The 22,202-nt window shown below is 42.9% G+C and overlaps 1 protein-coding gene across 3 annotated transcripts in view; it reads left to right on the forward strand.

The window, feature by feature from the left end:
* Window positions 1-22,202, forward strand: part of LOC115025823 (sodium/hydrogen exchanger 9-like) — a 55,118-nt gene that overhangs the window by 18,146 nt on the left and 14,770 nt on the right. For all 3 annotated transcript variants that reach the window (XR_003834245.1, XM_029458296.1, XM_029458297.1), the window contains exons 8-12: window positions 146-251; window positions 3,121-3,209; window positions 4,319-4,432; window positions 7,001-7,112; window positions 7,986-8,139. Coding sequence is in view for 2 of the 3 variants with exons in the window: in XM_029458296.1 (XP_029314156.1) it covers window positions 146-251; window positions 3,121-3,209; window positions 4,319-4,432; window positions 7,001-7,112; window positions 7,986-8,139 (575 nt within the window). In the remaining variant the exon portion in view is untranslated. The remainder of the gene's footprint in view (window positions 1-145; window positions 252-3,120; window positions 3,210-4,318; window positions 4,433-7,000; window positions 7,113-7,985; window positions 8,140-22,202) is intronic.

Below are 22,202 nucleotides of genomic sequence, written 5' to 3' on the forward strand. Positions count from 1 at the left end.
TCCTGTCTGGGTGTTGTCCGTGTTTTCGTCTTAGATCTTTACCCATTTTTACCCATCTGAATATGTTCCAACCGTGTATTTGCCTGACGTAAAGTGTTAGGCACCGTACGATAATCTTCTTGTATATCTTTAACTCTCTTCCCACCTCACCAAATTCACTCGGCTCCGTGAGAATCCACTGCTGGAAACATCCGTCTTCTTCCTGCTGTCCTGGAGCAGCTTCCTCGCAGCGAAAGCCAGTGGACTTTCAGGTGAGCACTGTATGACTCATATGTTGTGTGTGTGTGTGTCTGTGTGGCCATGTCAGTGCTGTTAGTAGTGTGGAGATCAGATAGACTGCAAATCCTGTTAGTGAACTGCTGCCCTTTCCCCCTCAGGCGTCCCTTCTCTACTGCATGCACTGACTCGCTCACTCCTCCACAGTATCAGTGGCACAAACAGCTGTTCTATTGGCAAGCTCTGTTGCTCCAACGCGTCTCTGTGGCCATCGGCACTCCACAAACCTGGGAATGATGTGTGCACATTGTCCGCTGTCCAGACACGACCGTCTTTACAATTCCCTGCTCAAGAACAGATGAAAACCCACCCCACCATTAGAGTATTGCCTTTCCCCTCACATACACACATAGCATACCCTCTTAGAGTCCTTGCCGTTGTAGCGAGTCAATAACGCACAGATGAGAAAGTATTAAACTCTCTCCTCTCTACAGGGTACCAATCCAACCCTCATAACTAACTTTAAACGGGTGTCCGCCCTCCTCTGTCTGAGCATGTTTGTACCTTTTAGTTTGGAAATGACCTCCCAGATAGGCGGCATTCTTGTTTGCACAGATTTCCTGGAAAGTCGAGATGTGTTCAGTTCATGTAAAAATAGATACAACACGACCTTGCTTTTGTTTTCTTTGTCCATCACCCGAGGCGAGGCTGCATTTCTATGACATTGTTATTTTCTTTCCCTGAAATCTTTGGTAGCTTGTGTTTGGAAAACAAGAATTACATGGCTCAGCCTGGAATTATGTCTAGAGCTTCACCAAAGCAGTCTTAGTGTAGTCCTTAAAATGTGAGGTTGTGTACACATGAACGCATTAGTGTTGCTGTTTTTCCTGCCCTGATTGTGTCACAGGGATTCCACTCATTCAGATGATGTTGTACTCCCTGTGGCCTGTGGGGGAGGAGAAGATGGTTTTAATGAAATAGCGTAACCTTTGTCTGTTGGACCCAGATGCACTATGTCTATAAAGTACACTCTGAATGCTGGCCAGTGTGGGAGGCACACCTCAGCCAAACCAAGGGCAGTTGTTCTCTGATGTAGAGACTTTGGTATCTTTAGTGCAGAACTGTTGCTGTAGTATCACTGACATACTAAGGCTAATACTTAGTGTTGGCTTCAAACCTGCAGTGTTATAAAACCAATTCTGATGCTGATGTTTTGTCACAGTAATCTAAAAATGTGTCCTGTTCAATCCTCTATGTTCTTGGTACAAATTGCACTCTACAAACCTAATCTGTGGAGCGCTCCTCTGTTTAGGGGCCTTAAACGATCTATTTGGGGTGAAGCGGCACCTCATACAGAGCGACCCGGTGAGCGATGGGAGTCCTCCCTGGTGTCCTTTGGTAATCAAGGCTCTTTCTGTCTCTGTTAATTGCTGGAGTTTAGTGAGGGTGTGCCTAATGACACTCAGCCTCGCAGGGAGCCCTGCTATCATTAATCTTATGTCCCTCACAACTGCTCATTATGGGATGCATCTCATCTGTTGCCAAGACTGGAAGAGTCTTTATGTGGACGGCGGATGATGTGTTACCTCTGTCAGTGTTATGTAAACTAAGGAGGATGTTGACGCCCTAGACCAAATGGAACCAGAATGAGATCCAGCCATGCTGGCATGCTCCATTAGACTTTGTTGAACAGTGTTGGAAAGGACACTGAACAATGACTACTGGAGCTCACACAATGCAGGTACAGGTCTGCATCCTCACTTAGCAGCCTGAACCACGGGTGCTATCTTTTGTCTGACGCCGTATGTATTACTGCCAGCTCCGTCCTCTAACTATTGCTCCCCATCACAGTAATTTCACATTTTTCCATCTTCTGTGATTCTGTCTCAAAGCAGAGGGAGCTAAATTGTGAAATTGAATTTCTGCAACAAAGCATGCGTCCTGTGAAGGCAGCAACCCATCTTTTATGCTATGCGTTTCAAATTCCAGCTCTCTGCTCCAGCCAGCCTCCTCTTTACCGACAGGGGCCCTAATCACTCCCTCCACTCTCTTTCCACTCTCCGTAGAGCTGCCTTTCTTTCGCCTCTGTACTTCTGCTTGTCATTTGTTTGCCTTTTGTTAATTTCTGCTCCTCCGTATCTGGCACGATCTACAGCGGTGATGTTATTCTTTTGCTTTTATCATTCCCAGAGCTTCATGTCTCTGGAGTAGAAATGCGAGTTACGTCTTAGGCCAGAAACATGAGGATGCTTGGATTGGGTTTGACAGCACATTTTGATTAAACTGTTTATACAGCTGGACTTCACTGGAACCAGGACAATGGGTGGTTACAGGGTTGGGTCCTGGTCTGGTGTCACATACATTATACTCAAATGCAGAAGTAGCGTGAAGATTCAATTGGATTCCAGGTGAATGCTTACATGCATTATTCTGCTATTCTGTTATTCATCATTCCCAGGTTTAATTTGAAAGTCATGTTTTTTTAATTAAACTACAAGTCAGCTTATCTCATGTCAGTTGCCTTGACTGAATAAAATGCCGGGTTGAATCACACACACACACACACACACAGACTCTCTTCACAAATCATTCCTATGATGGGAGAACCTCCTACAGCATATTCTCAACATGAGAGGCCCCAAGGTGTTAACCAGCACACGAACACACACACACACACACACAACCTGATTACATGGCATGTACAAGTATCAGCGTACTTTGCACTAATTAGATACAGCATAGTGTTTAACTCCCTTCTGTTTTCAGAACACTCCTTCATCACTTCACCCCGAGAAAGTTTTGATTTACCACCAACAGATGTCGTGGATGTTGAATACTTGATTTTGGTTATTTCCCTTTCTGAATTTTCATTCATTTCACCTGAAATGTTTCTCTCTCGTTCAGGTATCGTGGCGGTGCTGTTTTGTGGCTTGAGCCAGGCAAGGTACACGATTCACAATTTATCCTCCGAGGGAAGGTGCAGGACCAAGCAGGTGGGTTTTGGGATAACTCTTGAGGCCTATTCCACTTTTTGTTTTCAAATAGCATTTTTTCAGTTCACATTTATGGCTTTCGATGCCAATGTTTGTGTCTTGCGTGTATGCAAAAGCAATCATTAATTGCCATTAGTGCTCTGGCTGTCCAGTGGGTGTCTGTGTGAAAAGGCTCAGCACAGATGGAGGCTAACACACTGTCAAACTGTAGCGGCAAGCTTCACAGTGGAGCAAATTAATCAGAAGTACACACCTATACTCGTATGCATTTATGATTCATTATCGGTGCCACAGTGGAGCTCACTGTTTATCACAGAAAATACTATGCAGCACATGTAGTCAATGCATGTGTATGGTGCAGTATGTTTACTGGGCAGAATGCCTTCATCTACATTTTTATGATTTATACATGCAGCTGCAGCTCAAAGGACAAGACAAAGTGATTTTAGTGGGCAGACACTGTAGGAGAAATGTTTCTCCTCTATGGCATCTCTTGTCCTTGTGATGAGACACTCTCAAGGGAAAAGATACATTTATTCAATTAGATAGCTTTTGACCAAAGCTTTACGGCAATGCTGGTTTAACTGGTAAAAAAGAAAACAGAAAATAAAAGCCTGAATCATTAATGAAATCATAACTTCTACTCTAATTGAATCCAGATACGACATAATGACCTTAATTAATGTTTGATTTATTATGCAGAAAGGCCTGGATCTTTACAGGAACTGTAGAGCCGAGTTGTGATGTTCCTCTATCAGGAAGTATCATAAGAAAGGAGCTGCATTTGTAAGTCCAGACAGCTATTCTTAATAAACACTCTATAACAAGAGGATGGTGACAAAAACATGTCTGGTGCTTCATGCAATCCCATTACGGCCTCAAGCTGTAGATGTTTGCAGTTGCTACCGCCAAAGGATCAGAGGACAACATCAACACTGGATTTGTCGTGTTTGTGCAAATCTAAGCCTGTTTACCCATTTCAGATATGATCCGAGTCGTTCGCTTTCACCAAACACACACACACACACACACACACACACCCTGAACCCCTCCCCATCTCGGATGACCTTCTCTCTCATGATCCTCTCAATCCTTTTTATAATTTGCAGCTCTTTGAAGTCTTGAACTTCCTGGGGGAGATTTTCATCTTCAGCTACATGGGCTATGTATTGTTGATGTTTCCTCACCATGTCTTCAAAGCTCTCTTCATTACCGGGGCATTTGTATCCTTTTTCTGTTCCATGATGGAGCTCAGTGCCGCGCAGCCTTTCGGGTCCCACTCAGACCCCAGAAACGCCGCTATGTTCCGTTTTGACTTGTCTCTTTCACATTCTGCACGATCATCTGCACAATCATCTGCCACTTGTTTGACCAGGGTGGTTTCCCTGTTTTCTGTCTTGCCTCTCTTGCTGCAGTGCAGTGCAGTAATTTCCCCCAGTCCTTAAAAAAAACAAAAACCTCAGCACTTAAATTGTACAGGTTTGATCCGGTGAGCTCTGCAAATGCCATTCAGTGGGTCTCCCATGATCCCCATCTCTGCAGATTGAGATGCTGCAGTGCAGCGTTTGCTCTGAGGAACGCCTAACATAAATCTAAATAGGTCTTTAATTATTACTGCTGCTTGTTTCCGTACTCTAGCAAAGCTCAGTGGAATAAAGATGTTTGCCTGTTTGAAATAGGCTTACAGTACTTTAATTTGTAGTGGATTAAGCACCGTATCCCTGTTGAGGTTGAAGATTAAATATTATTACTTACTAAGAGAAAGAGGTCTGCTGTTCTGTATGGTATTCAAATTAAAGGAAGAATGTATTTGCTTTTGTTGCTCAGAAATGCAATGTATTGTTCGCTGGTGTATTTATCTCATTTCATCTACTGGTAGAAAAAGACAAATGCATTTAACAAGATGTTTGATGATCAATTAATTGTTTTAAGAAAAAAGATTCCAACATTTTACTTTGAAGAAACATGCACAGCTATCTGAAGCATCAACAGGAAACTGCTCAGAATCAAAGAGCAAGAACTTCTTATCCTTAATATTTTGCACATAAACTCAAAAACCATCCACCACAGGAGATCAGTTCTTTAGTTTCTCCTTTGACTGGAATCTCTGCAGACCAGAATACAATGCAGCCACATTACACTTTATGTGATCAAAAAACCACCAGACCCTCATTGATTTTCATTACATGTTGAAGTTACGCTATCGTAACAGATGTTTTATATTCACAGCTGTTGCGTCTGTTGGCTTTTACTTCCTGAAGGTAACGGACGGGTAGTAATGGACTGCTGGCTACAATTGTCCTTGTCTGAGAGCTGGCATGACTATAGCGTATGCCCGAGGAGGGACTCTCGTGGCCGCACTCCAAGGGGCTGTTCTGTCACAGTCCAGTGCCCAGATGGCCGGCAATTATTATAACAATCTATCTTCCACCATAGGGTCAAAGGAGACGGAGAAAGTCGACTGAGCAGATTCTTTTACCAATGCTCTTATGTTCAGTGCGAAGGGCTGCCAGCCTGGGACAAAGTGTTTGACTTAAGCTTTGAGCCTGTTTAGATTTGTCCTCAATTGTGCTTCCATAACCAAAGCTTCAACGAGTCAACGAGGTCTGAATAACTACACCTACTGGAAGCTGACCCGGATGTACACACAGGAGCAAATGGAGGTCAAAGTCCACTGGTACAGTGCTAAAAGTGTCTATAAAAATGAAATAACCCCAGTGATTCAACCCTGTTAATCGCCCTTTGGTCACGCAGTAGATTTTCATCGCCGTAGCTTTCAGCCTTTGCCAGTGACAATGGAGATGGGGCTTTATGAGACTGAGATGAAAGTGCTTAATTACCACCATTCAAATAGCTGAGAGGCCTTTGATATAGAGAAATTACTGCTTTTGGGAGCAGGATATTGCTTTTCAAAATCCATAGGGTGCATGAGATCTAATGTTGACTGCAGGGTGCGAGGGAGCTTGTTTTAGTAATAGCCCTGTCATAATAAAGTCCCCTGCCAAAAATATTGGTCCCTTATTATTCCAGGCATCATATTTGGACTTACGGTACTGTCGAAAAGCTAGAAGCACTTCTCCCCATGACGCTAAAGCGGGAGTCTAAAAAAAAAAAAGCTTACCCTGAAGCTTCCTCTCCAGCCCGACCTCCTCCAGTTTATAGCCTCGACCCGGGTACCACTAACTAGAACCTACAGGAGGTTTTATGGGGATGCAGTAACTTCTTCGAAAAGTATGACAAAAGATGTTAAGTGTATCCAGGACGGCCGCCATGTCCCTGATAATTGCACAGATATCCTCCTGCCCAGGACACTTAACATTCAGTCCCATCCTATGTGAAGCATCAAAGTGTGTGTGTGTGTGTGTGTGTGTGTGTGTGTGCGTGTGTGTGTGTGAAGGGCAGAGACAGCTGGCAGGGCCTGATTGGCTTCATGCCTCGTCATGGTACCACACTGCTGTGTTTGCATTCTAAACGGCAAATATTCCAAGATAATTTTTGTACGTGTGTGTGCTCGTGCATATATGTGGATATTCATAGATGTACTTTTACAGCCTGGTCTCATAGAATTAGTACTTTTAGTGTGGCATTGACTGTCAAACAGAAGGATTAACTACGGTACATTTCTGACAAAAAGATGTCTCTAGGGTTGATGTGATAATAAGAAATTGTCATTTTCATTGAAATATACCCAAATTCCCATGGCAACGTGTTGAAGTGTACTTCAACCTGTGTGTGTGTATGTGTGTGTGTCTCAGTAAGTATTCTCCTTAATCGGCGCACATTACGAACAGCTCTCCATCTTTATATCAAGAGCCTGTAGCATCTACCCCCTGTCATTCCTCCTCAACCTGGGACGCACAACCAAGATACCGCGCACCTTCCAGCACTTCATGATGTTTGCAGGTACACTTCTTGATTATACTTATTGATCTTCAGAGCAACATTTAGCTTTTTTTGGACCCTGTTGAAAGATTCTGCCTGACCACATGTCTGTCTCCTACGATGATATTTGGGTTGGTGATATTACTACTGAAAGAAACTTCCATGAAACTCTTTCATTATTTAATTCTCTTCACCGCCTGCAGCTTATGGCATTAGTGAGGCTAATGAAGGATTGTGTACCACTGTGGAAGAGTTGTGAGTTGGTGTGTGTGTGTGTGTTGGCATAAAGTCAGGTACTGAAGGTGGAGGCAATGAAGGGGGCATCGTCAGGCAATAATAACTCAGTACAAAAGGCATTTTTAGCATTAATTGATAGCGTCAGATTCTTAGATTTAAAAAAGCTTTTTCTATTTTTGCATGTGTATTTTGGAGAAGACTAAATAAGGCATCGCCTCACTTAAGTGTCGAGTGTTTGAAGCTCTCAATGGTTTGATGATGCAGAAAAAAAGGAATATTCGATGTGAAGTGTGGGGTACAGCAGCAGCAGGATTTCTCTCTGCTGGCCTGACCCACTTTACCTCTTACATAAGAAGGTTTCTTTGTAAAAAAAAAAAAAAAAAGCCCTTGTCTTGCTATTTTCAAAACTCCCCCAGCACCACCACCTCCCCCACCCGTTTCTCGTGGCAGTAAAGGATTTGCTTTGGGAATTGTTTTGGCTTTAAGTATTATGTCACCACTGTACCGCAATCCAGAAGTTTGTTTTGGGGGCTGGTGATCAGCTGGTACTCTATTACCCATGGAAAGTGTCATTAACTGGTTAACTCGGCAGCTAGCTGTCTTGACGGATGGCAGTAATACAGCTGTTTTCCTCAGAAATGTTGTCTCTGCTCTCAGGTTTCAGGGGGGCTGTAGCGTTTAGCCTTGTTAGAAGAGACACATCCACAGAAGTGGGGCGCACCATCTTCTCCACCACTCTGCTGCTGGTCGGCTTCACCACCTGGGTGCTGGGCACGGCTGCTGATCCCATGCTGCGCCGTCTGAACATCAGGTTAGTGCTACCAGTCGTCCTGTCTCTCCATCTGTCCCTCCCTTTTCCATCGTTTGTGGTTTCTCTGTCACACACACACACACACCCACACACAGCTTAATTAGAGTCTCACATAAATCCCACTTAATGTGCAACAGCTCTTTGTAAAGCTTTTCTCTGCATGTTTGTATTCTGCCTCTCCCTCCTCCCCCTGCTGCTCAGCCCCACACCGGCCCTTAGCTCAGTGTGTCTGCCCTCTATTAGTGACTTGCACAGCTGGTGCACGGGGCAAAGTGGGGCTGCAGGTTACTGGAAACATGTCGGAGAGGAGATAGCATTAAAATGCAGCTTGTCGCGCTGAACACAGAAACCTGCGTATGCGCTACGCTGTAGCCATATAAAGAGAACACATAGTCGCAACACAAGTCTGCGTACTATCTGGGATTCAAGGCCAGTGGGCGATAATGATTAAGGAGTGCAGAAGAGGCATGAAGGATGCAAGGCAGTAATTAGATACTTATATTAATAAAGTGTAATCTATGGCCCAGATCACAGTGGTATAATTGACTCCCACAGTCTTTCAAGGCAGTGCTTTTAAATCTCTAGTGGGTTTTCAGTTACGTGTGTGTGTGTGAACATGTGTTTCAGTGAATAATGCAACTGTAAGAAGAGAAATAGAGGAAGTACATTAAAGCATTGGTGAGAAACAAGAAGTGGATTTCTCCGAGTTACAAAACACAGACATTGAAGCAATTTGTGATGTGCAACAAAACCTGGAGCTGCTCTGTTGTCAATGAACTGCAGATTTGGTAATTCAATCTGCCAAGTTGTTTGTTTGAGCTTTTACGGCCAATAAGCTTAATTTCATTGTAATTACAACGTTTATGAACCAAACAAAGAACCAATATCTCTGGAAAATCCCCCGGGGCACTGGCTTTGTTTCCACAAACACAGGTTTCATGTTCTGTGTCAGCTTATGGAGTTTTTGCTCTTTTGTCTCAGTATCATATCTTCACTAAAATCTTATCTTGTAAGAATCCAGCGTCACAGATTATACCTTCTTCCAAATGGTGAAATCTGGAAGATACATTCCAAACTATGAGTAGTTTTTTAAACATGTCCACTTGGTGACTTTCACTTCATGATGAGTTCATGATTCTTTGACTGTCTTTAAATCACAAGTTTCCCTCCAGACACGTTTTAAGATATTTAAGAGCACTCGGCCGGGAAAAATAATCCGTCTTGAAACAAATACAAAAAGCTTTAATAAAACACAAATGCGAAAAGCGGTGTTCTAACATGAGCAGATAATAAAGTAGGAACACATTGCTTATAATAAAAGCTTTTTGAGAAAATTAGTTTTCAGGGCCTTTAAATCGAGCACACAGTGTGTGTGTTTGTGTGTGTGTGTGTGTGTGTGTGCGTGTGTGTGTGTAGCATGTGTGTGTATGCAAAGCATGTGTCTCTGTGTGTGTGTGCGTGTGTGTGTGTGTAGCATGTGTGTGTATGTAAAGCATGTGTCTCTGTGTGTGTGTGTGTGTGTGTGCGTGTGTGTGTGTGTAGCATGTGTGTGTATATAAAGCATGTGTCTCTGTGTGTGTGTGTGTGTGCGTGTGTGTGTAGCATGTGTAACATGTGTGTGTATGTAAAGTGTGTGTGTGTGTGTGTGTGTGTGCGTGTGTGTGTGTGTGCGTGTGTGTGTGCGTGTGTGTAGCATGTGTATGTATGTAAAGTGTGTGTGTGTGTGCGTGTGTATGTGTGTGTAGCATGTGTGTGTGTGTGTGTAGCATGTGTGTGTATGCAAAGCATGTGTCTCTGTGTGTGTGTGCGTGTGTGTGTGTGTAGCATGTGTAGCATGTGTGTGTATGTAAAGTGTGTGTGTGTGCGTGTGTGTGTGTGTAGCATGTGTAGCATGTGTGTGTGTATGTAAAGCATGTGTCTCTGTGTGTGTGTGTGTGTGCGTGTGTGTGTAGCATGTGTAGCATGTGTGTGTATGTAAAGCATGTGTCTCTGTGTGTGTGTGTGTGCGTGTGTATGTGTGTGTAGCATGTGTGTGTATGTAAAGTGTGTGTGTGTGTGTGGTGTGTGTGCGTGTGTGTAGCGTGTGTAGCATGTGTGTGTATGTAAAGTGTGTGTGTGTGTGTGTGTGCATGTGTATGTGTGTGTAGCATGTGTAGCATGTGTAGCATGTGTGTGTATGTAAAGCATGTGTCTCTGTGTGTGTGTGTGTGTGTGTGTGTGTGTGTGTGTGTGTGTGTGTGTGTGTGTGTGTGTTTGTGTATACCTGTGGATATCTGTCCTAATAATAAACCTCTATTGACTGCATATTTCTATCCCCATGACACCGCTGTCTTTGTGGGTAGTCGTTCCATCTCTCTGGAGCACATCTCGCTGCGTCAAACCTTCAGGGCTGTCATGTTTCAGAGAATAGCTTCCTCACTTCACATCCCAAACTCACACCTCTACTTCCCCCCTCATCGCCTTCCTCCCATATCCGATAGTAGGAAGTGAAGGAACAAGTAACAACTTTGAATGACTTCTTTTTGGTGAATAATGCATTACATCGCTTCACCTGGAGCAAATGTAGCTTCCATTCAATCTCTGAAATGGCTTTGTGGAGGAGTCTTTGCAAGTTGCACAATGTGTGAAATTACTCCCATCTTTGTATTAGTATTTTTTACCGCTACAGTAAAGATACCTCAAATAAATGAAACATAGGTAGTAAAATGTCTTTTGTTTCCATTTTGTGTATATTTGTTCAAGAAAGCTGGTGTCACAGGTAGTGCTGGGTGTATGTGTGTGGGTGCACACAGTGAGGCCGTAGAAAGAGAGTAGTCCCTACATTAAACTGCTCTCAGCAAGGTCGGTAGATTATCCTGAGTATCCTCATGATCAAATGCATCACACCACAAGCCGAGCACCACAAGCCAGAGTGCCATCGAGTCATTATATTGGAGAGAAGGCAGACATCTTTACGCCCAATATCTCCAACACTCTGCAACTCAAACAGGTAAGAGGAATAAAATGTCATTTTGATTTTGTGGTGTACTGTCCCTTTAAGACTCTCACGTGTAGCACATACACAAACACATTTTTAAAAACACACTCTGATGTGAATGCTGTACAGGGGTTAGCTGAGCCAGGTGAGCTGTCTGTCAGACTGCGAGGTGAAATTGATGTTTGGATAAATGGTTAAGACTCAAACCAGACACAACTAGACAACCTCCGTTTTCTGTCAGCTGTCAGCTGTTCAGAGCCTCTCTCGTCAATCCCTCTCTTTTCCTCTCCATTTAGGTCTCGATTTCAAGGTATAATATTGCCATCATCATCATGCTGCAAAAAAGAGAGATTATTCACACTACACTGCATACAGTAATGAAAGTATTATTTTCCTGTATAGTGCAATTGATAGTAAATACTGATAGAGGCTATCTCAACACAAATTTCCATGAAACTGTCTAATGTTCATTTTTATTGTCTCTGGTTGTCGTTTTCTCCTCCACGTTGTCATGCTTGTTGCTCAAGACCGATCCCAACCTCCTGGGACGTTTTGCTTTCCGAAGCACAAACCCACACCCTCGTCGGCTAATAGTAGTTTCCCTCTGCAGGAGGCAGAAACACATCTTTTGGAATAGATTATACCTATCAGAGAGAAATGTCTAAAATAACATTTAAATATGAGACAAATAGTAATGTAAAAAGAAACATAAAGGGGTTTATTATCTTTCAAGTGGGAAAGCTTTCTCAACCAATCAAAACACTTTATTTCCAAGGATGAGAGCTTAACCTTGGTGCAGTGCAGCACAGTCTTTTATCAGCTGTACTTTATGGAAACTATAAGTTGAAGATGAATTACAAGCCTTATATCTCCTGCTCTGTTGCAAAGGTTGTACGTTTTGAAACGGGCGTATTGTGGAAATGTCAACTTTGGCAATATGTAGATTCTTAGAGGTTACCTATAACTCTTGAAATGTATGGAATTGGGCAAACGACAACATAATGAGTTATGGGATAGGATTCTTTTATGGGATAGTGATACAGAAGAGGTTTATGTGACATTGAATAGGTGTTCAACACTTAATGCACAGACTGCTTGTGTTTGTGTAAAGTACTCCGCACTACTTTGGAGCCATGAAATGACCAAACAGGGGCAGAAGGGCAACAAGTTGCCTTTTGCCTGATGAAACTGGCAATCTGCCAACACCTTGCGCCAGCCAAGGAAACAGCCGTGTTTGTTTCTGTGCTCAAAGTCACTATTTGAGATTGGTCAGTAATAACAGAGAACAGAAACCTTTCCAAACCGCTTATTCAAATCTGAGAATCAGTCAGAAGCCCAAAATATAGACACATTATTGTATAACCTCACTTTAAAAAGAAAAACTAAACACTGGAAAATTCTAACAAATGACGCACGTCACAGTGTTCTGTTTTTAAAGAAAGTGTCTTATCCTTTTGCCCAAGCAGTATCACGAGCATGCAGACACACACACACACACACACACACACACACACACACACACGCAATGTCAGGCTGGCGGTTTTCAGTCTCGGTCTGTCTCCTTGGCTTTGATGAGGGCTGGAGGTGGCAGGGGACCCCTGGGGAGTTCTGAGACACAGTCACAGTGAGCAGTCTGGGGCCCCTAGGCTTTGAACGTTGGCCAGTCATGTCCTCTTCAAGCCCTATCAGTTTGAATACATCATTATTTTCCCTCGGCAGGCTCGGACTACTAGTTTGAATTTGCTTTTAGCATTTGTGCTTATCTAATATTAGACTGGAGTTTATAGCTTTGTTGCAAATTGAACAACGTTCCCAATTTCCATCCCATTTATGACCTTTATTTCCCCCCGCCACCGGGGGCAATCGAGATGTTTTGGCTTCGCTTTTGGGTATCTGCCATGTCGTCCATCTTTATAAACAATCTATGGCCATGGCTGGTGTCTTGCATGGGTGAGCGGTTCTCGAGAAAGCTGCAACAAGCACCACCGTGGGCAAATCAGCCGTTCCGAACAGGCACGGTTTGAAACGCGCACTGCACTAGTTTAGCTAAAAGCGCCGCTGTGTCTAATTCAGCCGCAAAGAGCCGGCAGCACGGCCGTAGAATTATAGTCCTCATCTGCATACTCCATGAAGCGAGAGTGATGGAAAGGAGAAAGTACCTCACATGCAAACCATTTCCTCTTAACAGGTTTGTGAGATGATGTCATTTCAAAATATGTCATGGTGGACATAGTGGCATAGTGACAGGAGGCCCTGCTCTACGCTGCAGTATGGCTGTGTCACTGCCTGTGTGTATGTGTGCGTGCACATACAAATGAGGGTTCAAAACTTGGAGGCTAAGATGTAACAGCTGCAGCCTGGCTAATGACTGTACTTTTTGTTTTGAGTGGACAGATGGACGGGTGGAAAACCATGTCTCTGATGTCCCTCAATCTCCTTCATGCCCCGCTGACCTCTCATCACTACCGCTCTCTCTCGCTCTCTCGCTCACTTACTCTCTCGATCTCGCTCTTTTTGACATCCATCTGCCTGTAGAGCTTTGATAACGTTTTTCCAATTGTGAGCACTGTGTAATACAAGAATAAGGCCACGCACACACACATTTACACACCTCCTCCCTCCTGATATATAGGCATAACAGACTGAAGGAGAGAGGAAAGTCACCCATTTATCCTCACGTACACAGGCAAATACAGACTGCACATAATAAAATGATGTCAACCCGATTGTACGGAAGATACTTCAAAGGGCTCCAAAGATGAATGGCTCCTGTATTGGTTTGCCCCCACTGATAAGAAAAGGCAGCGATAAGACAGAGGAAGAACATCTTAAATCCTGACTTCTCCTTCATTGGTATATTCTTTATTCTGTCCAGTCAAAGTGATTGCTTTGTAACAGATGGAAATGGGAAAATACAAGAGGAAGTGTGAATTAGAAAAGCAATCTACTACAAGGGATGACTTTGGAACTTAGACAGGGAACAGAGACTTTTCTCTCTCGCTTTAAAAATGCAACATGTTTTTTAATTACATTTACAAAGCAATCAAAATGTGGAAAGCGATCCATCTTTTTTTTGTTCTATCAGAAATGGATCGAGCTGGTCAGGAGACTGTTGGTCCGATTTGTCAAGCAAAAGGCATAATTTGTACACTGAATTTTTGATGTGGACAAAACACATTCATTATTAATGTCGCCTGATGGATTGGAGCTGTAACACTGTTCCCAGAACACTTTGTCGCTGTTATTTATCAAAAACAACCTGCAGTTATTTTTTCTCTATCTCTTTTTCCCCAGTTTCCTTCTTCCCCTGTTCCTCCTTGGATGATTTTCCGTCCCTCACTGTGCTGAAAGTTAAGTCTCATTTCTCATTACATTGAGCTCAGCTCCAGTTGGGCGACAGGGCTTAGATGTGCAGCACTAAGTCACAGTGGAGCCCTGCGAGTTCAGCCAGCCGCACCGACCATTGATTATGTCTCCCGAGTGTTGAAGAACCAAGCTTCATTTTAACATTTCAGACGGTTCTTTTCTTAGTCAGGAAAAAGCCTCTGCCATCAAAATTAAGCTTGTCGTCGTCGTCGTTCGTTCGTCATTCGCTACTTCTGTCTGTGCCACACAGCACAGCATTGTCACCACATTTGTCCACCTAACTCTGTTTTGTTTGGACTGAAGTCGCCTGTGTGCTTCACACTCATTCAATATGTATGAAGGGGAAAAGAATCAGTCAGTGCAACTTGTAGGCTGTTGGTTAACTGTTACATTCAGGGTCTGAAAACAGGCTTGTTCCTGCGAGTAGCACCATAATTGGAGATGCTGCTATTGGTAACATAATGAGAGAGGTGGAGCCTGGAAGAGGCCAGTGAATTATGATTGTGATGCTGATGAGATGTGAAACGTTATCTCTTCACATTAGCCTGGCAGGGTGACTCTCTGTGGCACCAGATTATAGTCCTCTCTCAGCTCAACTATCAACACTCCTATGTGTGCTGATAGTTGAGCTATGTGCGTGTGTGTCTGTGTGCGCAGACAATAAACAGGTGTGAGCTCACAGAGTGCACACAGTACTGTTAACACACTGCTCTCCCCTTTAACACACAGTTCAATGAGTTTCCCCTCGCAGTGGATTGATAGCCGTGGCGGTGTGGGAAGAGAATGAACAGATTGCTGTGTTAACCACGTCTGTCGGATCAGCCAATATGGCAAGTTTATCAGGTGGAGATTGACTCTGGGCGGGGGTCTCACATTGGTGTCCTGTGCTCTAGCCTCTCTACTAAAAAGGCCCAGAGGCACAGCCTAATGGATGTGACGTCAATACTGAGAGGGGGGAGGAGGAGGGCCATTAAAAAGCGCATCAAGGCAATAAAAGTGTCCACTTGTGTGTGTGTGTGTGTGTGTGTGTGTATATCTACCAGCGTGGGTGTATAAGGGCAGATAAATGCTCTAAATGCAAAACCAGTGAAAGTTGCATGAACATCATATACAATCATTATACAAGTGTGTTTTTCAGATGTCATTTTGAGTTTATAGTTTTAAAGAAAGTATTTTTTAAGCAGCAGAGAGGTAGGAGATACAATATAGTGAGAACATCAGTATGTGCTGTGTGTATCTCTGGCAGGTGTCTGTGGGCTGAAAGAGGATACACACATGAGTATGAATAATAAAACAGACACAGGGTGCCTCTCTCGCACATGCATAAATGCAAACGCACACAAATGCGCGTGCACACACATTTTTCCACCCCACTGCTGGATGAACAATGCTTTAAGAAAGTGGTCTCTATCGAGTCCTCCGAGGGAACGGGAAAGTGGTAATGAGGGTTGATGGATGGTACTGATGGGGCTAAATTTGCAACACTGCAGAGAGCTGCGGGGGTAGAGATAGAAAGTGTGTTCGAAACACTCAACACTGTATCAGTTGTGTTTGAGTGTGTGTGTGTGTGTGTGTGTGTGTGTGTATGTGTTGTTTACGAAGAAGCCGTGTCGTGTGTTTGTGTGGGAGGGTTGTGGGGGCTACTCTTTGGAAGCAAAGAGCGCTAATGAATCCAACTTACCCAGCATCCCCAGCTGCCTAGCGACCTCGCCTCTCAATCACTCTCAATGGGAACCTCTTATTTATAGAGCCATTATTTTTAGCCCTCTATAATTTCAGCCCTTTGCCTCTTGAAGAATTACAGAAAGAACATTGGGAAGAAGGATAATTGAAGAGAGAGATAGCCTAAAAGGATTTTAGAAATCCATTGAATAAAGTTAATTTTTATATTTCTTTTCTCATAGTTTTGGCCTTTATTCTTACGAGTTATGAAAAAAAGGTAATTGCTGAAACCTCAGAATGCAATACGAGAGAGTCTGGAGGAAGAGACGCGTAAGGTCAGACAGGTTCTAGCTAAGAACGCTATTTGGAAGTGACCTCACCCAAAATGTTGCTTATAAAATGGCATAGCTTTAAAAGTTGCGGAAAAGTTAATCGGACGGAATCTATAGCTATGCTAGCAGTTCTGTGAGGCTGTAGCACAGCAGTGCTTTTAGATGAACGCTAACATTAGCATGCTAACATGCTGATGTTCTGAAGGTTATGTTTACCAGGTTCACCTTCCTATCTTAGCATGCTAACATTTGCTCATCCGCACTACATTTGGTCTTAAAACAAATTATTGAACAGAAGAAAAGTCAAGAGATTAAAAAATGTAAAGAGAATTTGGTCTACAAAATGTAATGGACGTCTGCACGCAACACATTTTGTAATATTTGTTATGTTTTTGTTTATTTTTGACTGTTTAGTTTCTTTATACAACCTGTCTGATGGCTAGTGTCCCCTGCGCTGTCAACAGCTTGAGACAATGTAATTCGTTTTAAATCGTAGATCATTGTTTAGGCACATTTAAACTAAGTTACCTGTCAAAGTAACACTTTGTCATCCTTGTTGGCCACTTATGATTTCTCATGAATGATGATCTGCTCTGCCGTGAATATTAAGTCCACCACAATGTTGAAACCCGTCCATCTCTCTTTGATTGGTGCTGTGAAATCTAAGCTCCCTGAGGAAGTTCTTGTTTGCTCCCAACTGCTTGTTCAGAAAATCATTGGCCAGAGAGAGAACAACAGCGTCAGCCAAACACACACTCCCAATACACAGATGAGAAAAGAGAGGCACATTTAATGGTTCAGCAGAATGGGCACACATAGAGAGGAGAGAAGGGGGTACAGAGAGAAAAATGGATGTAGACTTACTCACTATGAAACAATCAAGTGAAGTGAGAGAGTGAGTGCTGGATGATGGTCATTTTATTCACTCTTGAAAGCCTCCGAGCATTTGGCAGCACACAAATCACGGCCATGAAATCAAATCTTCAACGATGGCAACTGTTATGTAACTGGTACATACTGTAGCTAAGGGTCAGACTTCCCCCACACAAATGTATGCTTGTGTGTCTGCGTGCTCTACATCTGTGTGTATGGCCTCCTGTCTGTTTTTTTTTTTTTAACCCTGGCCTTGTAGACCCCACGCCTCCAGGCAGAACCAGAGGAAAAGAAGAATAGACTTGGCCCGGCCTTGAGCTGGCCATCTGCTCCTGTGGATGTGGTCAGTCTGAGTTAGGCCCTTCTGTCTGTCTCGCTCACACAGACACACACACAGATACGCAACACCGTCCTCTTTCTGACTGGCCTTCTCATGTACTGAATGTCATCGAGCTTCTTACGCGTACAGGCACAGTGCATCTGGCTGTCCAGTCTGCTGCGTCCCGTGGCCATGTGTCTGGGCTTCTGTTCAGAGGGTCTGTGGTTTCAGGGAGAAAAAAGGGGGAGGTGCTGGTGGTGGTGGTGGTGGGGAGAGCTCATATCGATTTATACCCACGAGCAACGCGCCAAGAAGCCGCTTTCATAATCCTCCCTCTTAAATAATTTACCACTCTCCCTCAAAATTTCATCAGCACCTGCACATAGAGAACAATACCCCCCACAGCAGCAGCTTTGTGAAGAATGTTTTCATATAACAAGGTGCAGATGAGTGAGCAGGTGGAAGACAGACTGGTGATGATACCCTTGTCCAAACCCTAAAATATTACAGACCTCTTATGTAGCTGCAACACATGCATGTGTGGATCCACAGACGTGACTGTATGCCAGCTCCATGCCTGCGGGGGGGGGGGGGGGGTGAGACAGCGGTTTGACATCTGATTTGTCAGGCACATTCGACTACGACTGTTATGGCAGCAGACACTCAGAAAAACATTTTCCTTATCTTCTCACCACTGCTGTCATCTTTTCCCGTCTTACCTTTGTCAGATCGGCCTAAAAAAAAAAGCTGCATAGTGATCACAGTGTTCTTTTTCAAGTCTCCATCCAGTGCAGGTTTAATTCAGTAGCCTCTTTCAAGATAGTAACAAAATATGAAATTAGGCCATTTTCCTGTAAAAAAGACAAGGACATCCCTCCAGTCAGCTCTGCAGCAGGAGGCAATAATCCATTAGCCCAATGGCACATATAACACATAAAACAGGCTACTGTTGTTGCAACTGCCTCGGCATGTTAACCTACATACCACTAAGTCCTGTCTCTGAGATTCTCCTGATATACTGTATTTAGCTGGTGCCAGCAGACGCCGCCCTTGATCCACTACAATAAAGACATGGCACTGTCCAGAACTGACAGCCAAACAAGATGCCCTTCAGAGCCGGTCATAAAAGAGTGTCCCCAGCGTTATCAAAAGGACACATTTGATCTCATATCATTGAGACAGTTTTGGCAAGAGAAAGGAAAGAAGGAGAAATAAATCCATACAGAGGGATTTGTTCTGTTCCACTATTATGAATGATCTGGCAGCTTAAACTAGCCCAGTTACTAAAAGTAGGTGGTTTTCACAGACCACAACCCTTTTCATTAGGATTTCCCAGTTTGCCTCGCACACACACACACCAGCAAGCGGTAATGTAAAAGGCTATTATTGTATTTTCAGTTGAACACTTTGCTCGTCATTAACGAGCATTAAACAGCTTGAGGTTTCAGAGCAATTCAACAAAAAGGTCTGACTGGGGCTGTGGGAGACTTTTTAGCCGTCTCTGTTTGTGCACGGCCAACACTTTCACACAGTGATTAATACTTCTTGCTTCTGGCAAACTTTAGACATTTGAAGGAGGTAAATACAACTAGGATTTGCTTTAATTTCCCTAATGTAAATCGTGTTGCATTGTTTCCCTATGCAATGCAATGCATATACAGCATTTGGAAATGTATTCTACTTTTATTTACATGCTAATAGGAGCTTGTGAGCTAGTAATATATCTGCCTAGTAGTATATTTGTCAAAAGTAATGTTATTGTTCCTTAAGGGCAGTAAATCTGCAACCTAAAAATTGGCTGCTGGTGGTTATAGATCTTGTATTCAAAAGTAATAACTCACCTCCCATTGCTGTGAGTAATCAGAGACGTAGAGGATAAGCATTTTTCACATTCTTTCATTTTAAAAAGCTAGCTCGGTCTAAAAGCATTGCAAAAATGAATTTGTAACGCAACTCAAACTGTAACTCAACACTCATTTTAACTCAACACTCATCTTAAACAACCAACACTATGGGTATTAAACTAAATGTAACACTGGTGTGACGTCCTAACTGGATGTTAAATGTTATCCAGCCATGCTCTGTATCCCGCTAACTCCACTAGGCTAAATTTAGGCCATTTCCCTGTGTCATGCTGAGACATCCAGGTGAACGTTGTGAGAGGGGAAATGAATTCTGTGTGATGGAAATATGATTGGCTCCCACAGCCTTCTCTGCTCCCAACTGTCCTTGGCTATCCACAGGGATCCAGCTAGCTGAAATGTTAAAAGACCCCCCTCTCCTGCTAAACAGACACTGTTTGAAACACTGATGCTGTCAGCTCCTGTGGGGGAGGGATGTCTTTCTTCAAATATAAGAGAGGCTCAAACTAAGACAGAGAGGTTGGATAGTATTAATGCATTTTATTCTCTTTAATCTCATATATGTAGCGCAGGAGGATCCTGATACAGTAATGGCACGTCACAAGGGAAAACAAATCAGTGGAAGAAAGTAGCAAAAAGTAACGTTGTATTATCACACAAGTGCATTTCAACATGGGGAAAATGCCAATGTTACTGGGTTTGTGAGTGGTTGGCTTCAAGTTCTCACGGGCAGCAATTTACAAGTTGGCGTTACATGATATGCCGAATTATTTCGGGCCCTTATTATCCTGTGGCTCAGATTAAACAACAGACATGATAGTTGGACATCTGTTGAGTGGGTGATCATTCATCAGTGTGCAATAATTATGTCAGAAAATGTTTAAAGTTCTGTCTGGTTAGATGAGATATCTAAGACATTATCTCTTCGACAATGAACCGTGTTCTAATTGCTTTGCACAGCCCACTGTTACATGCACAGATGGATGCTTGACTAATATCACTGATGCACGTGCATGTTAGAGCATAAAGCACGCGCACTACCCTGCCAATTTTATTTTTATATCGGCTCAAATGATGTGAAATTTAGGTTAAAGCTGCAGAGAGAGTGGGACTCTCACTTTAGGTTTCAGTAGATTGACCTAAATACTGCAGACTGAGACATGACCATATATGGATTGTTCTTTTGTAACACTGCATTAATAGGGATGGAAGCTCACTGTATGTTGTATTGTTCTTTGTTCCATGTCCTCATCCACTGCAGAGTTGTGACATCCAGAGATGCACGGCTCATGCATGACAACTCACACGCAGTGTGTCGAACAAATAAATAAACAAAATGCAACCTATTTAATTATGCTTGTAGTTTATAAGAGCATAAAAAACATTACAGATTGTTCCTTTAAAGTCATCCATCGCAGCAGTTTGGAGGAGGGCCATGTCTTTACGTTAATGCACAGTTGTGGCTTTTATATATATATATATATATATATATATATATTTATATATATATATATATATATATATATATATATATATATATATATATATATATATATATATATATATATATATTATATAAAGTCCTGCCTGCTCGAGCTACTTGCTACCAGTTGAGTCACTGGCAGGCTTTTATTTTTTTTATTATGATAAAGATTGTATTGCTGCCTATGGCAACAAATATTGTACTGCATAGTCTGCAGATAAATATTTTCTTATTTATGTGTACGTTTCTTTTATATATATATATATATATATATATATATATATATATATATATATATATGGTGTTCATATCACTGCTGGTTCAAAATTCAGATGTGTGATAGGAGGAGCGTACGCTGTCGAATATGGAATCCGTATGAATTCCTGGTGAGAAGAACAACAACAAACAGGAAACTGTAAAGATGACTTACAGCTTTCCTCTTGCCCAAACTCCCAGTGTAGAGCAAACACAGTCCCTGGGAGACTCTGACTCTCTTTGTCTCCCGCCTCTATCGCTCTCTGCTCCCCCTTCTATTTCTCTCTCATCCTCTCTCTCCCTGTCTCGAAGCAGCAAGTAGAGGAAATAGCACAGAGTGAGCGGTACAGAGGGGAGGGGTGTTGTAACTTGATTTATCCTGCCTGTTGAGTATATGCTACTTGTGTACTTGAACTCATCCAAATGTTTATTAACTACTGCTGCTAATCACATCCAGAGGAGATGTTCTCTTCCCTAGGAAAGGGTTGTGAGGGAAAGGTTTGTGCCTGCATGTAAACACAGTGAACCTGCAGACTGCCTCCAGGGTAAGATATATATTATAAATGAGCCCTGTGAGAAAAGTAGTTGACGTTTTCTCTGATGTGGTGATGTATTTTCTTGCGGCTTCGTGTGCAGTGTGCCTACAGCATAGCAAGCGTAGCTTTATCAGTCCTCTGCTGTCTCTGAATACACCGCTACAGAGACACAGGCACACACGTATGTGCACACACACACACACACACATACTGCATCACAGCTTAAGGCCACGTTAGCTTGCATTTCCTCTTTTCTATGAGGCATAGTGCAATATTAGCTTGTAAGGAGGAGTTTATGGGTGAGCATGGGTGATTTCTGCATCCATCTTCGTGTACTTGAGATATAATCAAACAACAGCTATTCTCTCTTTTCAGTTTTGAAAAGCCCAAACACAGAA

Source organism: Cottoperca gobio, chromosome 20, assembly GCF_900634415.1.
Source record: "Cottoperca gobio chromosome 20, fCotGob3.1, whole genome shotgun sequence".
NCBI lineage: Eukaryota > Metazoa > Chordata > Actinopteri > Perciformes > Bovichtidae > Cottoperca > Cottoperca gobio.